At 36.5% G+C, this 17,994-nt stretch overlaps 1 protein-coding gene across 2 annotated transcripts; it reads right to left on the reverse strand.

Moving 5' to 3' along the window:
• Nucleotides 1–349: 349 nt before the first annotated feature.
• On the reverse strand, nucleotides 350–17,820 carry LOC128507424 (coiled-coil domain-containing protein 152-like). 2 transcript variants are annotated; one of them, XR_008355821.1, is made up of 9 exons: nucleotides 17,723–17,820; nucleotides 17,451–17,556; nucleotides 6,810–6,878; nucleotides 6,646–6,710; nucleotides 5,610–5,712; nucleotides 3,810–3,937; nucleotides 1,731–1,826; nucleotides 1,214–1,303; nucleotides 600–671 (listed from the first exon to the last, which is right to left on the reverse strand). XR_008355821.1 is itself a non-coding variant. In XM_053478322.1 (8 exons), the coding sequence occupies exons 1-8, from the start codon at nucleotides 17,780–17,782 to the stop codon at nucleotides 546–548; spliced, it is 753 nt and encodes a 250-aa protein (XP_053334297.1). In that variant the 5' UTR covers nucleotides 17,783–17,820; the 3' UTR covers nucleotides 350–545. The 2 variants fall into 2 exon arrangements, 1 of the variants encoding a protein (XP_053334297.1); XM_053478322.1 differs by lacking the exon at nucleotides 1,214–1,303 and having other exon boundaries at nucleotides 350–671.
• Nucleotides 17,821–17,994: the final 174 nt, after the last annotated feature.

Here is a 17,994-nt window from a genome sequence, read left to right on the forward strand (position 1 = left end):
GGACATCTGATGATTTTTCCTTCATTTCTACATGTCACAATATACATCACAGAAAAAGATATATTGCAATGTCAGTTTGTTCCAATATTCTGCAACATAGCAGATGGCATCCTGGACGGATTTTTTTTTTAAAGGGTCTGCAAATACACTTCATATGGCATCAATATACCTGTAATGTATGTATGTGTGGGAAACACTCAATTATACTTCAGTATACCATAGTAAAATCTAACAAAAAGATCTGAAAACACTGGAGCAAACTTTGTGAAAATTAATATTTGTGTCATTCTTAAAATGTTTGACTATGGATGTGTGTACAATAATGAAATAATGAAGAGATTATAGGCTTTGACATGCACTGAGCATTTGTTTATTAGACTCTGCAATACAACTTTTCATATACTGCCATTAATTAAATGCAAAACCAGACAAACAATTTTAAAATGTCAAAATAAATCATGTAGCATTGTGTTAAGGAACATTGCGCTGTATACATGAAATGCTTGGTGCCACACTGGCTACGTTACAGTAGGTAAAACAGCTGGTCAGATTTTCCTCCTTTTTAAGCGAGGCTCGAAGAAGTTGCGCAGGCTTTGCTGCTCCAGCTCTTTAACTCTTTGACGCAGAGTCTCAATTTCTTTGTTCTTCTCCTCCTGCAGAAACTGCAGCTTCTGAAGATGAACAGAATTGCATATAGTCACTGACACTGAAATAGCTTAAAATAAGATTTACCATAACACAAACTTCATTTTCTGGACTATGACTTGCATCCTGTACAAGATAAAAGGCTGCGCATAACGGGTATCAAAACATACAGCTCCTGTGGGCCAGGGCCAGCTCGGGACAACCAAATTAATTTGGAATAATTGAATAGTATAACAGTATCATAATTAAACAATAAAGGAGTCACAGACCATTAGAAATTATTTATAAATAGTTTTGCAAGCTATAATGACCCCAGACACCCCTTCAATATTATATGCTACTTAGTTGAGATTCATGATATACAATAATGCTCCTTTCTAAAAATGAACTGCCTTGTGAAACAGAAATATGTATTTTAAGTTCATCTGTTGGTGCATTAAGAATGTCTACATAATTTTTGTATGACTAAGATAGCACTTCTGCACCTCTACTGGCACAATACAAATTTGTTTGCTGCAATCTTTAGGTCTCATACTGCATATTCCTTGCAAGCTAATAGCTTACTTACGGTATACAGTAAGTGCTTATGTAGTATATACTGTTCCCATGCAGGAATAATATGCAGGAAAGGCTAGATATGATGGCACAGCTCCAAGAACTAGGGAGAATAGAAGGCAATGTTAAAACTCTTTTAGAATGGTGAGTCACTGATCAGGGAAAGAGGAACTTAATGTTTTTTTGTTTTTTTCTGAGAAAGACAGGACTGGAAAGTCAGCTTTACAGGGCAGTGAAGCTGAGGAGAGGGAGATCTATGGGGGTGGTTATATACTCCAGCTAAAGGCGCAGAGTGGTACTGAGAGGAAACCTTGAAAAGAGTGTTAGATGTACCAAATAAGCAAAAATCAAAACACAGAATAAGACAAAACAAGAACAGAGAAGTATTAGATGTTTTTAAAGAGGACTGGATTATAAAATCAGCTTCAAGAGGCTGGGAAGATGAGGGAGAATGAAGTCTACAGTTGGTGGTAACTTAACCTACTGGATTTTAACCGCTGTTAAACAAAAAAGAAAAAGAAAGAACTTACTCTTTTAAAGATGTGTTGAGGTATGACTCCAGATGCTTGTGGCTGTAGCTGGCTCTTTAGTGTCATAGACTGAGCCCTTGCAAGCTTAGCACTGAACTACAGTACAAAAAACAACAACAACAAAAAAAAACTAATATTATTTGCAGATAGAGATCATTTTAACCAGTCAAAACACCAAAGCTACACCCTCCCCCTTCATGAACGTTTTGGTTAATATTTTAAGATAATTATACTGAGAGAAAATCTGAATGCCATTAATTTCCATTTTTATAAATAAAAGAGTGATATAACTGTCTTTATGCTAATTAAGAAATAGATTATTATCGTGTTACTGTATGAAAATTATGAATGATGAGGTGGTGTGATTGAACAGATTCACCAGTCTGAGGTTGACAATATTCTTAAAACAGCACATCCTTAACTTTAAGAATAAAAAATGCAGCTTGTCATAGGAAAAAACACAAAAAAATTCTGTCATAAAGACCTCCACTTTAGCAAAAAACTTAAATTACAGTTTTACCTCAAAGCACTCTTACTGACTAAAGTCTTCTTTCACATATATTACAGTAAATATCATTTTTAGGTTTATCAAAGTAAAGGTTATATTTTTCATAAGCTAAACACTTTAAAATACCCATTTATTATTAGCTTTAGTTTATGTGACATGTCCACCATATACACCTATTAGCCACAATATTAAAACCACTTAACTAATGTTGTGTAGGTATATCCCATAATGCCACCAAAACAGCTCTGATTCATCAGGGCATGGACTCCACAAAACTGCTGAAGGTGTGCTGTGGGATCTGGCACTAAGAGCAGCAGATCCTTTAAGTCCTGTAGGTTTTGGGGTTGGGCCTTCATGGATTGTACGTGTTTGTCAAGGACCTCCCATAATGCACAATCAAATTCAGACCTGTGCAATTCAGAGGCCAAGTCAACATCATGAACTTTCATGTTCCTCCGCCTACTGTGTAAACGTTTTTGTAGCAGGGAGCATTATCCTGCTGAAAGAGGCTACTGCTTTCAGGTGAAACGCCAGTGCCCAGGGTTTTACACTGGGACTTTGCCTCTTTCAGCTTGGCTCCTTCCCACAGCAATTCCTGGTGCCATCTCTTCCACAAGTAAGCAACACACAAATGCCTGGCCATTTACATGATGTAAAAGAAATCATGATGCATCAGACCATTAGATTTTTTCACTGCTTTATAAATAATTGGACAATGTGCTCACATGCCCATTGTAGGTGACTTCGGCAGTCGACAAGTGTCAGCATGGGCACTCTGACTTGTCTGAGCAAGCTGTGACGCAGTATATGCTCTGACGCCTTTCTATTGTTACTGTACACACTTCACCCGTCACCTGGGTAAGTCACCGTTAAGCATCTGGTACTACAGAAATAAAGATATATTATGAGTGCATTATATATTACTATAAAGCTATGATTTGCTGCTGCACTACTGTCAGAGCTGTAGTCATAGAAAATTAATACCCACCTTCTGATCAATCACATTCAAGAATTCATTTAAAACTGTGGAATAAAAATGAACAAACAAAGTATAAAAACATACAACTGCTTGACCAGACTTGCTGAACCAGATTTTGCCACACTGCAACTGTTATTTTGCTGTCTTTTGAATTTACAAGATGTGGTTGAATTTCCAAGTGGGCGCGTACCTCAGCTATTGACTTTTTACACAAATCCATACTAAACAAATTTATAACAGAAATATTATTCAGTTACTCAGCTCCATTTCCCCTACTTTTAAACCTCAAAGGAATAAAGCTGGATCTATGTCTTATTAAGTTACATTAAGTTTGAATGTAATGTGTCCATTTCCTTTCCCACTGAAATGTGAGTGTGCAAAAGGGTAAACCCTAAACTGATTTAGAGAAATGGTATTAGTGTTATATCCACTTCTTCGGATAAAAATTAAGCTTCACTTGGGATGCATGGTTTTCTAAATCAAATAAGCCTAAATGTTACAGATGGCACAGAGCTGTGCAATTAGCAGATTAGCTTATTCATGTAGGAATAAAAGTATTATTTTGTAAAGAAGAAGCATCTGATTTACATACCTCCATTTGCAGCTTTAAACCTTCACTTTGCTTTTCTTTCTCCTGGTCCTTCATTTTCTGTCTCATCGCTTCTATTACACACTCCTTTTTGTCCAGAATTGCTTTCATTTCAACATTCTTAGACTCCACTTTTAAGTGAACACAGTATGGAAAAATCATTATTAATTACCAACCATGCATCCCTTCATACTAAGGCTGCAAATGCTGACTATAACTGACATTTATATAAAGAACTGAACTATTTCATGTGTAACAATATGAAATTATACTCTGTAACCATCCATTTAGTATACATTAAATATTTTTGAGATAATGGATTTTTTTTACTTTCATGATCTGTAAGCCATAATCATATTAATGTAATATAATTAATTAATGTGTAATATTGATATGATATATATCTAAAAATATTGCAATATTTTTGAGGATACTGTACTTTATAAAGAGAATAATATTGTTTATCTTGTTACAGTGGCATCTGGAAGAGTGTGGGATATATTAGGAAGCAAGTGAACATTTTGTCCCTGAAGTTATGTTGTGTGACATTGACAAGGGCCAAATCGTGAAGTCTAGACAACTGTGTCAAAGCAACTCCAAAACAGCAGCTCTTGTGGTACTGTTCCTGCAGCAGAAAGGACCTACCAAAAGTGACCCAAAAGAGGAAAACTGGTAAATCGGCAAAAAGGATCTTTTGCGGCCAAGGCACACTGATACACATGAGGAGTGAAAGCTGGCCGATGTAAATTCATCCGATAGAAGAGCTACTGTAGCTTAAATTGCTGATAAAGTTCATGCTGGCTCTGACAAAAATGTGTCAGAACACAAAGTGCATCGCAGCCACATACTGTAGGTGCAGACTGGTCAGGATGCCCTTTTTAACCCAATGGGCATCAGCATATTGTTTAATTATTCATAAAGCAATAAAAAGCTGGTGGCCTAATGAATCATATTTTTTCTTTAACATCATGTGGTAGGCCAGGTGGATGTGAACTCCATAATGCACTATGGGAAGAATGTGTGTGTTATGCGTTGGGCAATCTTCTTCTGGGAAATCTTGGGGAGACCTTTCTTTGTTGCATACCACCTACTTAAACACTGCTGTATACAAAGTACCCCTTTTATGGAAACAATGGCAATGGCTTCTTTCTGCATGATAATGCACCTTGCAATGCTGCAAAAACAGGAAGAAGAATGATGAGTATTATCCCAATAATACCATACCTACTGTACAGTGAAGGATGGGGCTGGAAGCATCATGCTATGGGGGTGTTTTTATGCACAGGGGACAGGACGACTGCACTGTATTAAGGAAAGGATGAACGGGGCCATGTATTGTGACATATTGGGCAAAAACCTCCTTCCCTCAGTCAGAGCATTGAAGATGGGTTGGGCTGGGTCTTCTAACATGACAATGAACCAAAGCACACAGCCAGGAAAACCAAGTAGTGGCTCCGTAAGAAGGATATGGACTATTTAAAAGCAAAATAACTGGTCTTTAAGGATCAGAAATCTGGCTGATAAGCAAGTGATCAAATTGTTATTTTTCTTTTTAGATTCTGTCTCTCACAGTGGAAATGCACCTATGCTGAAAATTATAGACACCTCCATGATTTCTAAGTAAGTGAACTTGCAAAATCACAGGGTGATCAAATATTTATTGACCTCACTGTATATATATATACTGTACACACACACACACAAACACAAAATGTTCACCAGCCACTTCCCTTTTGCCTTCAAAATTGTCTTGTGAGCATATAAATGCTAAGGGTAATAGATTAAGTGTGTGCTTGCTCTTACGTTTCCTTTTTGTATCTGCAGCACAGTCCTCCAGCTCCCTCTGGTGTCGCTCTTGCAACGCTCCCATTTCACACTGCAGTGATTGAACACAAGCTTTGCTCTCCTATATGTACAATCGAGAAAGTTTTAAAATGTTATCAATTATTAAGAAAAATTGTGACCCCACAATGGGCATGAACTTCAACTTGGTTGTATTCTGTTCCAGAAAAACAAAGTTTAGCAAAGTTGCTTAATTAATTGATTAAATAATTTGACAAATCATTAATTGCCATACTGTAACAATTATAATAAGTAAAATTTTAATATTACTTATTACTTATTTAACTTTTAAATAAATATTTTAATACAACATAAATTAAATAAAAACTGTGTATTATTATTAATAACATAATTAACAATTAACAATATGTTCAATAAAATAATAAATGCATAAGTAACTATTTGAAATGAACTGTGTGGCCATAAGAAAACCACTTGTTAGTGAAACTAATAAAAAAAAAAAGGCTTTAGTTTGCTAGGGAGCATAAAGATTGGACTTTGGAGCAATAGAAAAGGATCATGTGGTCTAATGAGTTTGACCCTATTCCAGAGCGATACATGGTGTCCACTGGACAAGTCTCTGAAGGCAGTGTTATGATCTGGGGTTGCTTTGGTTGGTCAGGGCTAGGCTCAGCAATGTTACATGGCAAGAAAATTAAGTCATCAAGTAATATGAATGTACTGAATGACCAAGTTATTATATCAATTGAGTTTTTCTTCCTTGATGGCACAGTCATATTCCAGGACTCAAATTGCGCAAGAGTGGTTTTCGGAGCATGAGGAATCATTTTCACACATGAACTGGTTACCACGTTGTGTGATGTAATCAAAGCTAAAAGTGATTGAATGAAATTTAGTGTGGCCACTGTTGTTTTAATGATAAAATTTTAGATAAAATTACCATTTGTATTTATTTTATTATAAGGAAGCCCTGTAAAATATAATCGTTCTACCTCTTCCTTTAACAGAGGTTTTTAAAAAAGATTAAAAGCATTACCTCAACTTGTTTATCATTTTGCTTCTTCAACTGAACTATTACAGTTTTCAGATTTTCATTTTCACCTGGATTAAAAGAAGGATGTCATCCAAAAACTACTACAATCTTTTTTTTCAGTCACTATTTGAATACAAAAATAAAATTATAGCTAGCAGATATCCTACCTCGAAGGTTACACTGTTGTTCTAAGCTGTGCTGAAGACATTTAATGCTTCCCAACAATCCGTTTTTCTCTACAGACAGGTTTAATTAGAACATTACAATTATACTGTAGCAATAAGCAATGTATGCAGTAACAGGTATTAATTACATTGTCTGCCAATAGAGGGTAACAAAGTCGATCAATAGTGAATATTACACTGTTAATCCATTGAGACATGAAAGGTGTTTATATCAGTTACATCTCTATGCATTATAGACAGTACTTTTTGTATTCCCATTCTGTGAATTCTTTTTTTAACAACTAATTAAAACAAGTAAAATTATACACTCCCTATCCACTTTAATAGGAACACCCATACATTTCCACAGATACTGTTGGATGGTTTTAAGAATTTTAGAAAATGCTGATTTCATAAGTATTTCATAAACAACAGGTTTTGGAGTTTACACATAACTGTACAAAATACAAACAAAAAACATTTTAAGGTAAGGGTCTGCAAACTGAAATTAGATCAGAGGAAGATAAGATGTGTACCAGCGGAAAGAACATCTATATTAAACAAAATAAGCACTCTACAATCATGGTGATCAGAAAAGAATTCCAGACAAATCACACTTCAAACATTGAGCTGAATGTGCTAAACCAGCAGAAGACCAGATCAGGTTCTACTTCAGAATAGGAATCTGACTCACTTAAATTGGCCAGTGCTTTTCCCCCTTAATTATCTTTATCTGTCCATTTTCAGTAAGGCTCTGTCCATGATAGCCTCGCATCCTTGCTTCTGGTTGACAGGAGTACAATCTACTATGGTCTTCTGCTGTTATTGCTTATCCACTGTAGGTTTTATTTTAAACTATAAAAATTATCTTTTGTGCAGTAAATTTGAGGATATTGATAACTCTACAAATTTAGGGATAAGCTGTCATAAATTACATTCAGAGGACTAAAGATACAAAAAGCCATCTACTCCAAAAGAATTAAGATTTTATCAAATGCGCAACAATTGTATAGAAGATAAAAAACTTATTAGAATGGCCAAAATACAGTCATCTTTAAAATTACTGTAAATGAGCCATAAAAAAAACAGTCAGAAATCTGCACTTTGTGCTCGTGCAGCAGCTGTTTTTTTTTGTCCCATCAGTCACTTATACCCATGCGTACTTCGCATGCACATACAGTACCAAAAATACGTCATGTTTCACTACTTTAGAGCCCTGCCCATAAATTCATGACACTACTTGTACATGAAACATTGACTTGAGTTTTTATTTTTGCACATTTTTTTTTTGCGTGGTTAGTTTCACAATCAGCTATTAGACTGACATAACATTAAATCAATGTGACAAAAAGAGTCATTTCTCACAAAAAGAAGTTGCATTAGGCGGCACAGTGGCGTAGTGGTTAGCACCTCCAGGCATAGTGGTTAGCACCTCCAGCACCAGCACTCCAGGTGATTCCTACCTTGGGTATGTTTTACATTCATGTGCATGGAGTTTGCATGTTCTCCCTGTGCTTGGTTGGGTTTCCTCCAGGTGCTCTGGTTTCCTCCCATAGTCCAAAGACATGCAAATGAGGCTTATTGGCATTCCCAAATTGCCTGTAGCATGTGAGTGTGTGTATGTGTGTGCCCTGCAATGGATTGGCACTCAGTCCAGCGCGGGATAAAGCGGTAAAGACACTTAGCGAGTGATTGAGGAAGTTACTTTATTAAAGAACTTTAGTAAAGTCAGACGGTTTTTATTCTCTTTATTTTTTATAGTGTATTTACAAACAACAATATATTCACTCACAACTGACAATGATAAAAGCAACATTACTTAGCTGATAATTAGCTAAATTACATGTGCATATTAATTGCACTGCTTATGATGGTAATGTCTATTTGCTACACAAAATTTGTCCACTAGATGTCAGTACAACTAGCTTGTAAATTAAGGTTCATGAAATGAACCTTTTGGTGAAACTATTGACTTGGAAGTCTTGAACCTAAATTAGGCTTAATCTCGTCATCACTATATTATACCTATACTTTTTTGCTACTCGTGGGAAATTCTGGCACGGCAGGAAGATATGATAGAACATCAAAACTCACGTAAAAATTGCATGCATGGAACTCCGTAAGGTCCCATAAAATATAGTCCCTGCTGTCTGAAATACTCAAACTAGCCCATTTGTTAATAATATCTGTGCCACGGTTAATACAGAGATCACATTTCACATGAGCAGCTCACCACTCATATCTTCTTCTTTTGAATGGTCTCTTTCAGGAGTGACCACATCAAATTAACTGCCTTCAACTAACCCTATCCTCTGCATCCTCTTCTCTTACACCAACTAACTTCATGTCCTCTCTCACTGCATCCATAAATCTCCTCTCTGATCTTCCCCTAGACCTCCTGCCTGGCAGTTTCAACCTCAGCATGCTACTGAAATGCTTACATTCTCTCCTCTGAACATGTCTAAACCACCTCAATCTGGCCTCTCTGACTTTACCTCCAAAACATCTAACATGGGTTGTTCCTCTGATGGACTTATTCTTGATTCTATCTATCCTTGTCACTCTCAAAGAAAACCTCAACATCATCAGCTCTGCCATCTCCAACTCTGCTTTCTGTCTTTTCTTCAGTGCCACTGTTTCTAAGCGCATCGCTGGTCTCATCACTATCTTGTACACCTTTCCTTTCATTCTTTATCTTACACAACACACCTGGCACTATTCTCCACCTGTTTTAACCTGCCTATACAGAACTCTTCACCTCCGTTCCACACTTTCCGTTGCTCTGGACCGCTGACCCCAAATACTTAAAGTTCTGCACCTTCTTTACCTCTGCTCCCTGTAGCCTCACCAGTCCTTCTTATTTACACACATGCATTTTGTTTTGCTACATCTAAACTTCATTCAGCAGCTTTCCAGAGCATTTCTTCACCTTTCTAGATTTTCCTCAACCCTGCTCTCACTACAATCTCATCTGCAAATATCATCTGCAAATATCATAGTCCATGGAGACTTCTGTCTAACCTCATCTGTCATCCTGTCCATCACCATAGCTAACAAGAAGGGGCTACAGCCCATCTCACCACTGTCTTACAGCTTACATACATGTCATGCACTACTCTAACATACTTCTCTGCCACTCCAGACTTCCTCATACAATACCAAAGCTCCTCTCTTGGCACCCTGTCAAACTCTATCTCTAAATTTACAGACACAATGCAACTCCCTATTACCTTCTCTGTACTTCTCCGCCAGCATCCTGAAAGCAAATACTGTATCTGTTGTACTCTTTCTAGACGTGAAACCATATGGCTGCTCACCTCTCATATCTGCTGGTTCGTTCGTTCTTTTGTCACGTGACTCTCATAGATGCTAACGCAGTTTTGTCAGTCACATGACAAAAGAACGTCCGAATCGGAAGAAGAGACTTGAGAGGCGCAGCTATATATATTATTTCACAAGTTTTTTCTATAATATCAGAGTCTCCTTCATTATCCAGTTAAAATAAATGTTTATCCCTATAAAAGGAATGGAAAATGGCTGAATTTAGAAAAAAAAGATAAAATATACAAATAATTATACTTAAACAATTAACTCTATGTATATAATTGATGTATAGAATATGAAAACTACAAATATAGGACATACAGATGTGGCCATTAAGACTGCGCGTGTTTTCCCGCGGGATGCCTCAATTTAGCGCGCCGCGACTTGCCGTAAGCAACATTCGGGTATTTAAATAAATGTGTTGTGCTTCACTGAATATCCGCCAGATGGCGCATGGAAGGACTTTATTTAAACGCCGGACCAAGTACTGTACAACGAAGAATTGTGTATAATTACTTAGTCTAAAACAATATTGTTCCCAATGCTGAAGCAAACATGAATTTTATTTTGCTTTACAACAGATCTTTCATGATAAATGTGTGTATATGTGCTTCATATTTTTTTCATAATGATGGAATGAGATGCCCAAATTCGTGCTTTAGAATTTCCTATAAAGTTTCCTATATATTTTTTGTAATGTTTTAACAGGGACAAAACAGTGAAAGACATGGCAATGTCTCGGTTTACATGGTGTTGAAATTAATTTAATTTCCTGATAGTAGGCTATCTGGTAGTCTTAACTATGCGAATGTCCTGATTCGTGAATATGCCAACATATCTTATTTAAAACGTAAAGAATGTGTCGACATCATCAGAAGACATGAATGAACTATATATATATATATATTATATTATTAAGTAAATATTATTTTATGACCACGAACTTCTTCGGCCTTTTTATAATAATCATCATATTTGCTGTTTGTGTCCAGCATTTAATAATTATTTCATACATTATTTAACCACGGCTGGAAATAATAGCTAGAATGTGATGTGATTGTGAATTCATGACTAAAATAAAGCAGTTTGTCTTTTGTAAAGTACTTTCACTTTACAAAAGGTAGCGTTTTTATAAAGCGTTTTTTAAAGGCAGCGTTTTTATGTAGGTTGATAAACGTGTGTTGTACAGTATATACACCGCGACAGCGCGCGCAGTTACTCACTTCTCACCTTTTATGTAGGTCTGCTCGGACTAATTCGTTTTAAACCCCTCAAAAATGCGTGTGTATACAGCCCAAAACCTCCATCAGTTATTAACGATAGCATCTATTTAGAAAAAATGCCCCGGTGATTTTGGAGCCTCAGGAAATCTCCCGGCGCTCTGAGCATAACACCGGGCCAACTCATGTCGGAAAGAATTTATAAACGGTTTCTAAACGTGGGTTATTGTTTTTTTTTGCTTATAGTATTTGTTAATTTAATTTAAATGAGGTTTGGGCTCAGGACTTTGATTCGGCATCGTGATTCTCCTCTTTAATTTACTCCATAGTTTTAATCAGCGCTCAGCCGCATGCATGAAGTTTTCCAGAGCGCACCGGCAGAAGTAGACTAAAGATTATGAACGCGTCGGGAAAACAGCAAGCAGACTGACTCTGACCATTTAAAAAAACGCTTGCGTTCATTTTCTGACGCGCTCAAGTTCACCAAAAACAATACAGAACAGCGCAGCTTATTTGCTTTCAAACTAAATATATATAATATAAAATCACGTTTTTTCGTTATTGTGAGTGCGCTTAAATTAAAGTTGAGTCTTATAAAGGCATGTAGTCTTATATAGTTTTATTATGTAGTTTTTGCACATTAATCAGAGTCCTCATCTGTTACATTTTTGAGGACAATATTTTTTTTTCAGCCCGTCACGGCGTGCGCCCAAATCAATATCGCTCCTCGCTCACTAGTTAGGCGGCCTTTCCTTCAGATATGCGAAGAAGCGGGGCTGCGGATTTAGGCACGAATAGTGAAGAAGAGCTCTTCTTGCTAATATTCCCGGGCTTCCAATCCGCGCTATAAAATACTCGGGGTTTGTTGGTTTACAGTGGATTTTACTACGCGGTGTGAGTGAGACGCGCGCACACAACGCGGAAGTGCGGCATGCAAACGGGGCAAATGGAACGCGCCCCAGGGACTTCAAAGAAGAGCCAGCGCGAGCGGACGGAGGAAGGAGCTGCTGTCCGCGGATGGCCGTCGTACTCGTATTTTATAGCGCGGGGTGCAAACCCGGGATCATTGGCATGGATGAGCTATGTCCAGCTCTGTACCAGCATGTCATGTGGGCATTATAAGACTAAAAAGTGGCAGCTGGCACGCCTAAAAATAGACGCAGGTTAATTTTTTTATAGTCTAAATTAAAAAACCTCCTCTTTAGTGCCTCCTATTCCTATTAATCCTATTGTTCTTTTAGTGTCACTGCGTGTGCTTACAATGCCAGACAACATTCAAATGCAAATTATTCACTCTCCCCAAGTGTGAATCAGCTGTTCTCACCTATACATATTAACCTATAGTTCTCACTTAAGGTTTAGGTGAAATTCCACCTATACAAGTGTGACAAATATGCAAAGAAAAAAAATAGGAAGGGGCAAATACTTTTTCATGGCACTTCACATGTAGTCAGATTATTCCACTGGGCTGAAACTGTAGCAGGTGGAGTTATAGCACTTTTCAAATCACACTTACTATACACTGATATGAATAACTTTGAATGATAAATGCTACGTTAATATGATCTCGGGCTTGCTCCACATTATAAAAGCAAAGCGCGGACTTTAGTCCGAGATCAGGGAAGTACGTGATGTGGTGGAAAATAGGCAGTGGCGGTTCTACACTGAATTGCTCCGCGGGCGAGACTCCCTCCGGCCCCCCCGTCAGCGCCACTTCTAACCAACCAAACCCCCTGTCTGAAGTCTGCTCGGTCTTGTTAATTTGTTTTAAAACCCCCAATTCTGTGAATTCCCCCAGCAGCGAAACCGGTTCACACCTGTTGTAAAGGTGAGATGGGGGATTACAGTAACTGTGGGTGCGCTTCACCTCGGAGCGCGCTGTCGCGTTGTATTCAATGAATAGACTAAAACAAAATCATGTTTGCTTCAGCATTGAAAACAAAATTGTATTAGATTAACTTTATTAAAGATTATACACTTTTGTATTCTTTGTCCACACACGTGGGCAATTTTTAGATATTGATCCTTTCTCGATGCAGCGAATTTTCTGAGCAAATTAATAATAATTTCCATGAATGAAAAGGAGAAAGAAGAAAAGGTTACGCGAAAATAAGAAAAAGCTTTAAAGGTAAATGCTGTGAAATGCTTCAAATGAACAGATTCTGCCTATAACAGGTCAGGGACAGTGAGGCTGGATTCAGCAGCGCACCACATCCCACATCATAATACATGCTGATGATGACCAACACGTCTCCCCTCATCTACCAGAGCCAAGTAAAAAGAATGGCAATCAAACAGAATAAAATTAGTAGCAGCATTAACTTGTGCTAGTTATTATTATGGTGGTCAATATTAATTGAAATAATGTTTCTCAGCATTATTTCGTGTTAATATTGACTACCATAATAATTAAAATAAGTAACTAGTTTACTAGCGTGAGCTACTGCTGCTACTGATTTTATTTCAGCTTACCTGTTCAGTTTTATTGCCATTCCTTTTAAAATATTGTCTTTATAGATTTATATGTTGTTTGTCTTGATGTTCTTTTTTTTCGTTTCTTTGACCCAATATATGTTCAGTGATACTTAAAATAACATGTTTAAATAGCATTGATTTCTGTATTGTGTTATATTTTTATACTAGTAACTGGTGTTAAAAATGTATCTCTACATTAATGAGCCAATGTATTATGGTGTGGGCTGCTGTGAGCCAGGAAGTCCAGGGCCACTTTTTGGTACCAGTCCGCCCCTGTAATAACGAATGGAGAAAGCGCAGTCAAAGCCCGGGGATTCTGCGTTCCGCGGGGGCCAGTCGTGAATAGCTGACACTCAGTGACAGCCAATGAAATTAAACCATTTTTGCCGCTTTCCACGTGGTGTGGCGTTGCTTAAATAATATCCGTATAATATCCGTATATCCTATAAAATCGTCCAGACCCTGGTTCGAATCCCGCTCTGGGTGAAAATGTAATAAATGTGAATCCTTTGTTTTACACTTTTTGCTTATGATAATCATTAAATTATAGCAACTGTGAGGTGAGTGCTAATGTGTTTCATAGCTTAAGCAAAAAAAAATTCAATAATACAATAATAATAATAATAATAAATTCGGAGAACTACTACTACTTATAATAATAATTCTGAATGAAAATGTTGAATAAATACATAACAGCTTGAGCTTGACACGTTTATGAGCTCTGTCGCTTGCTGTCAATGGGCGCCTAAGAGACATAACAATTTCGGCTTTAGTAAACACAATACTTTAGACTGAAACACGACTGCCCCCTACAGGTATTGAAGGGCATTTTCACAGCTTGCCGCGCGCAGCCGCAGCAAGTCGTGGGATCCCTTTTCCGAAAACGTGCGTTTTTAAAGGCCAGATCTGTATATCTATCATTTAAAACATTTAGCAGTGGTCGCCCCACATGATACTCGGTCTCCCCATATGATGTTTTCAAGTTTACTCAAGTATAACAGGCTAACGGTTAGCCTCAGAAACCAAACCAGCTTCTTCTAGTGACAAAGCACTATCAAATTTATTATCAAAATATAGATTTGTGGAAAAAAATTATAATTCACAGTTTTGGGGTGGTCGCCCCACATGATGACCAAAAGTGACTACGACATCACAGCCGTTAAAAAACAGCTTTTTCTTACTATATGAGAGAGACTGATTTACTATACAGTTGTTTCCAGGGGGTCTTCACTTGTGTCTGGCTGATGCAGTATCCCATCCTTGAGATGTTTTTTAAAATAAAGGTCCCAAAATTGTGGTTTGTTGATGGTCGCCCCGGATAAAATGGATATAATCAACATAATTCGGACAACATTCGTTTGTATATCATGATAAAAATATATGAGCAAATGTTTTATAGTTTTGTCAATGGATCTAAAACACGTGCCAACTAGGAAAAGAGATATATTTAAGTTGATTTAAAGTGTTTTTAAATCAGTTGTCCTAACTAAAGTCAAGGCCGGACGGTCGCCCCATATGGTGTTTTGGCACTTCGGATAGCAGAAAAATGATGAAAAACTTAAAAATTTGGAGAAGTTAGAGTGGTTTAGTAGGTAAAGAAGGTATAACAAGTAGATGAGAAATTTTTATGTATTTTTTAGTTTTTTCTGCAAAATAAAATTAACCCGGACAGAAAAAGGGGGCGTCACGTCATTGACCCATATGTATACACACTGACTAAATGTCGCCTCTGACGCTGCTGTCCATAGAAACGATGCGTCTACTCTGCATGAGTTAACATTGGCAGAGAACTATCAACGATTAAATTCACCTTAATTTGCTTAATTTTCAACCGATTTTTAAGCCGTTTGGTTTGCCAGACATATTTATGATAGAACAGATTAATTAATTATTTTACTAATATGATAAGTAAAATAATTAATTAAGCTATGTTTGATCATAAATATGTGATATATCATATACAATACAATAGTTAGACACACCTACATAACTAATTAATTTGTTCTACAATGCACAAAACAATTACAAGGATGCTGATAGTGATATGAAAAAAAACATGAATAATATAAAATAAAGTATATATAAAATATAAATAAATAGATAAATAATAGAGCAAAATTTAAATTAATAAAGGCATGAGTTAAACAAACAAAGCGGGCAAAAAAAACAATTATGGACTTCCTGACCAACAGACCTCAGAATGTTAGGATGGAGAACCGAACATCTGCATTTAGGCAGAAATGAAATCATCATAAATCGTCCAAATCTCAAATGGTTTTTTTAGCTTTTGATATTAATCTACTTCAAAACTAGGTGTAAGTTTATTATTCTTCCACTTCAGTGAACTTAAAATAACTATTGTTACTTACCTTAGCCTAGTATACTGCACACAAAATGGCTATAATGGTATGATATCCATGCTTAAAAATACAGGTTATTTAAAACATTTGAATTGTACTGGTTTATTTTGTACATTAGCAAGCCTGCAATACTATGACCCAGCGTAAAAAAAAAGAAAAAAAAAAAACATAACGTGCGTCCGTAGTGTGAAAACATCTTCCAGTAATTACAACAGCTTATTAAATGATTAGGCTACAGTATATAACACAGGTTAACCATTCTTTGAAAACATCCAGTTCATGAAAATATCTACTACAGCTTCTTAAATGATTACAGTGTATAAGACAGGTCAAGCATTCTAAAAACTAAGTGTTTAGTATACCTGTGTTATGCGCTAAAATGCCCCTCTGCCATGGATTGCCCCCCCATACATAATCACTATCAAATATTATAGTAGAACATAAATTCATTGGTTTATTATTATCAAATATGATATTAATATTATAATAAACCCTAGTTATGTGACAGCCGTCAAGACCATGAATACAAATTCTTGTATAATGTTTATTTTGTGGCACATTTATTTTTAAGGGCTTTTTCATGAATATACAAATAAGCATTTATATACAATAAAAATAAATATTGTTCATGATGAAAAATTAGAGTAAACTATTTTTATTATAAAATAAACAATCCAAAAGTATACATGTTGTACAGTATATGAAAAAAAAATCTATTTTTTCATATACAACATATTTATTTTCATATTGCTTATTTTATTTTATTGTCTCATGTAATTTGTAAACCATTAACCTATGAATTTATATTCTAATACAATATTTGATAGCGATTATGTAGGGGGGGCAATCCATGGCAGGGGGGCATTTTAGCGCATAACACCTGCAACAACACTACCTTTTACAGTTAACTTTGGCGCTTCCTTCAGATCCCCGACCCAAGATGGCGGCGATGTTGACGTATGCTTAGAGGCCCAAGGCGCCATCTAGTCAGTATATAGATCTATGAGGCGCAGCAACTTCTCATTTCTGTTTTCTTTACATAACCAATGGCGGCTTTGCGATGTTTGCGCATGCGCGTCCAGGAGACCATGAACGAATCCCTGAGACTACTGGTTCTTTTGAGTTACGTTAAAGACTCGTTAAAAAAAAAAAGGACGAATCATTCATAAACGAGCCCGAGCCATTACTAGTGAAATAAACTGACATGCAAGAAATGAGCCCCCAGCCCAAAAACACCTTCTCGAATAATCATGACCTGTACTTACCTTCAGTTAAATTTTTTTCCTTATTTTGTGACAGTTTTAGAAGTATGTTGGCTTCGTCCAGTTTTATTTGAAGAATGTTATTCTTCCCTCGCAGTTCTGTTATTTTCTTATGAACATAAACAGAGCAACCTGCGTCAGGTAAATGAATCAAATATGGCCTACTCAGATAACGCAGCTCGCCAAACATAATATTTGCTGGGACTACCTTAAACTGTCTCAGGAAATAAGTAAGTAAATAAATAAATAAAGTATTATTGTGTTTAGTCACATACTTGCTCCAGTAGACTAAAATCTTGAATGAATTTATCGAGGTTGACGACCGTTTTCTTCATTTTAACCTGCAAGGTCTAGGTTGAATCGCAGCTTGCGGATGAATCATAAAAGAGTCAATTATTTGATTCATATGTATTCGGAATGAAGTAAGCTTCGATTCTCAAATAGCAAATTTCTTGAATCGACTCTATAAAACTGGGGAGTTCTTTTTTTTTCTCAGAAAGCGAATCACAATAAAACATGGGGCATCAAAAATAAAACAAATTTACAT

Source organism: Clarias gariepinus, chromosome 19, assembly GCF_024256425.1.
Source record: "Clarias gariepinus isolate MV-2021 ecotype Netherlands chromosome 19, CGAR_prim_01v2, whole genome shotgun sequence".
NCBI classification, from domain to species: domain Eukaryota; kingdom Metazoa; phylum Chordata; class Actinopteri; order Siluriformes; family Clariidae; genus Clarias; species Clarias gariepinus.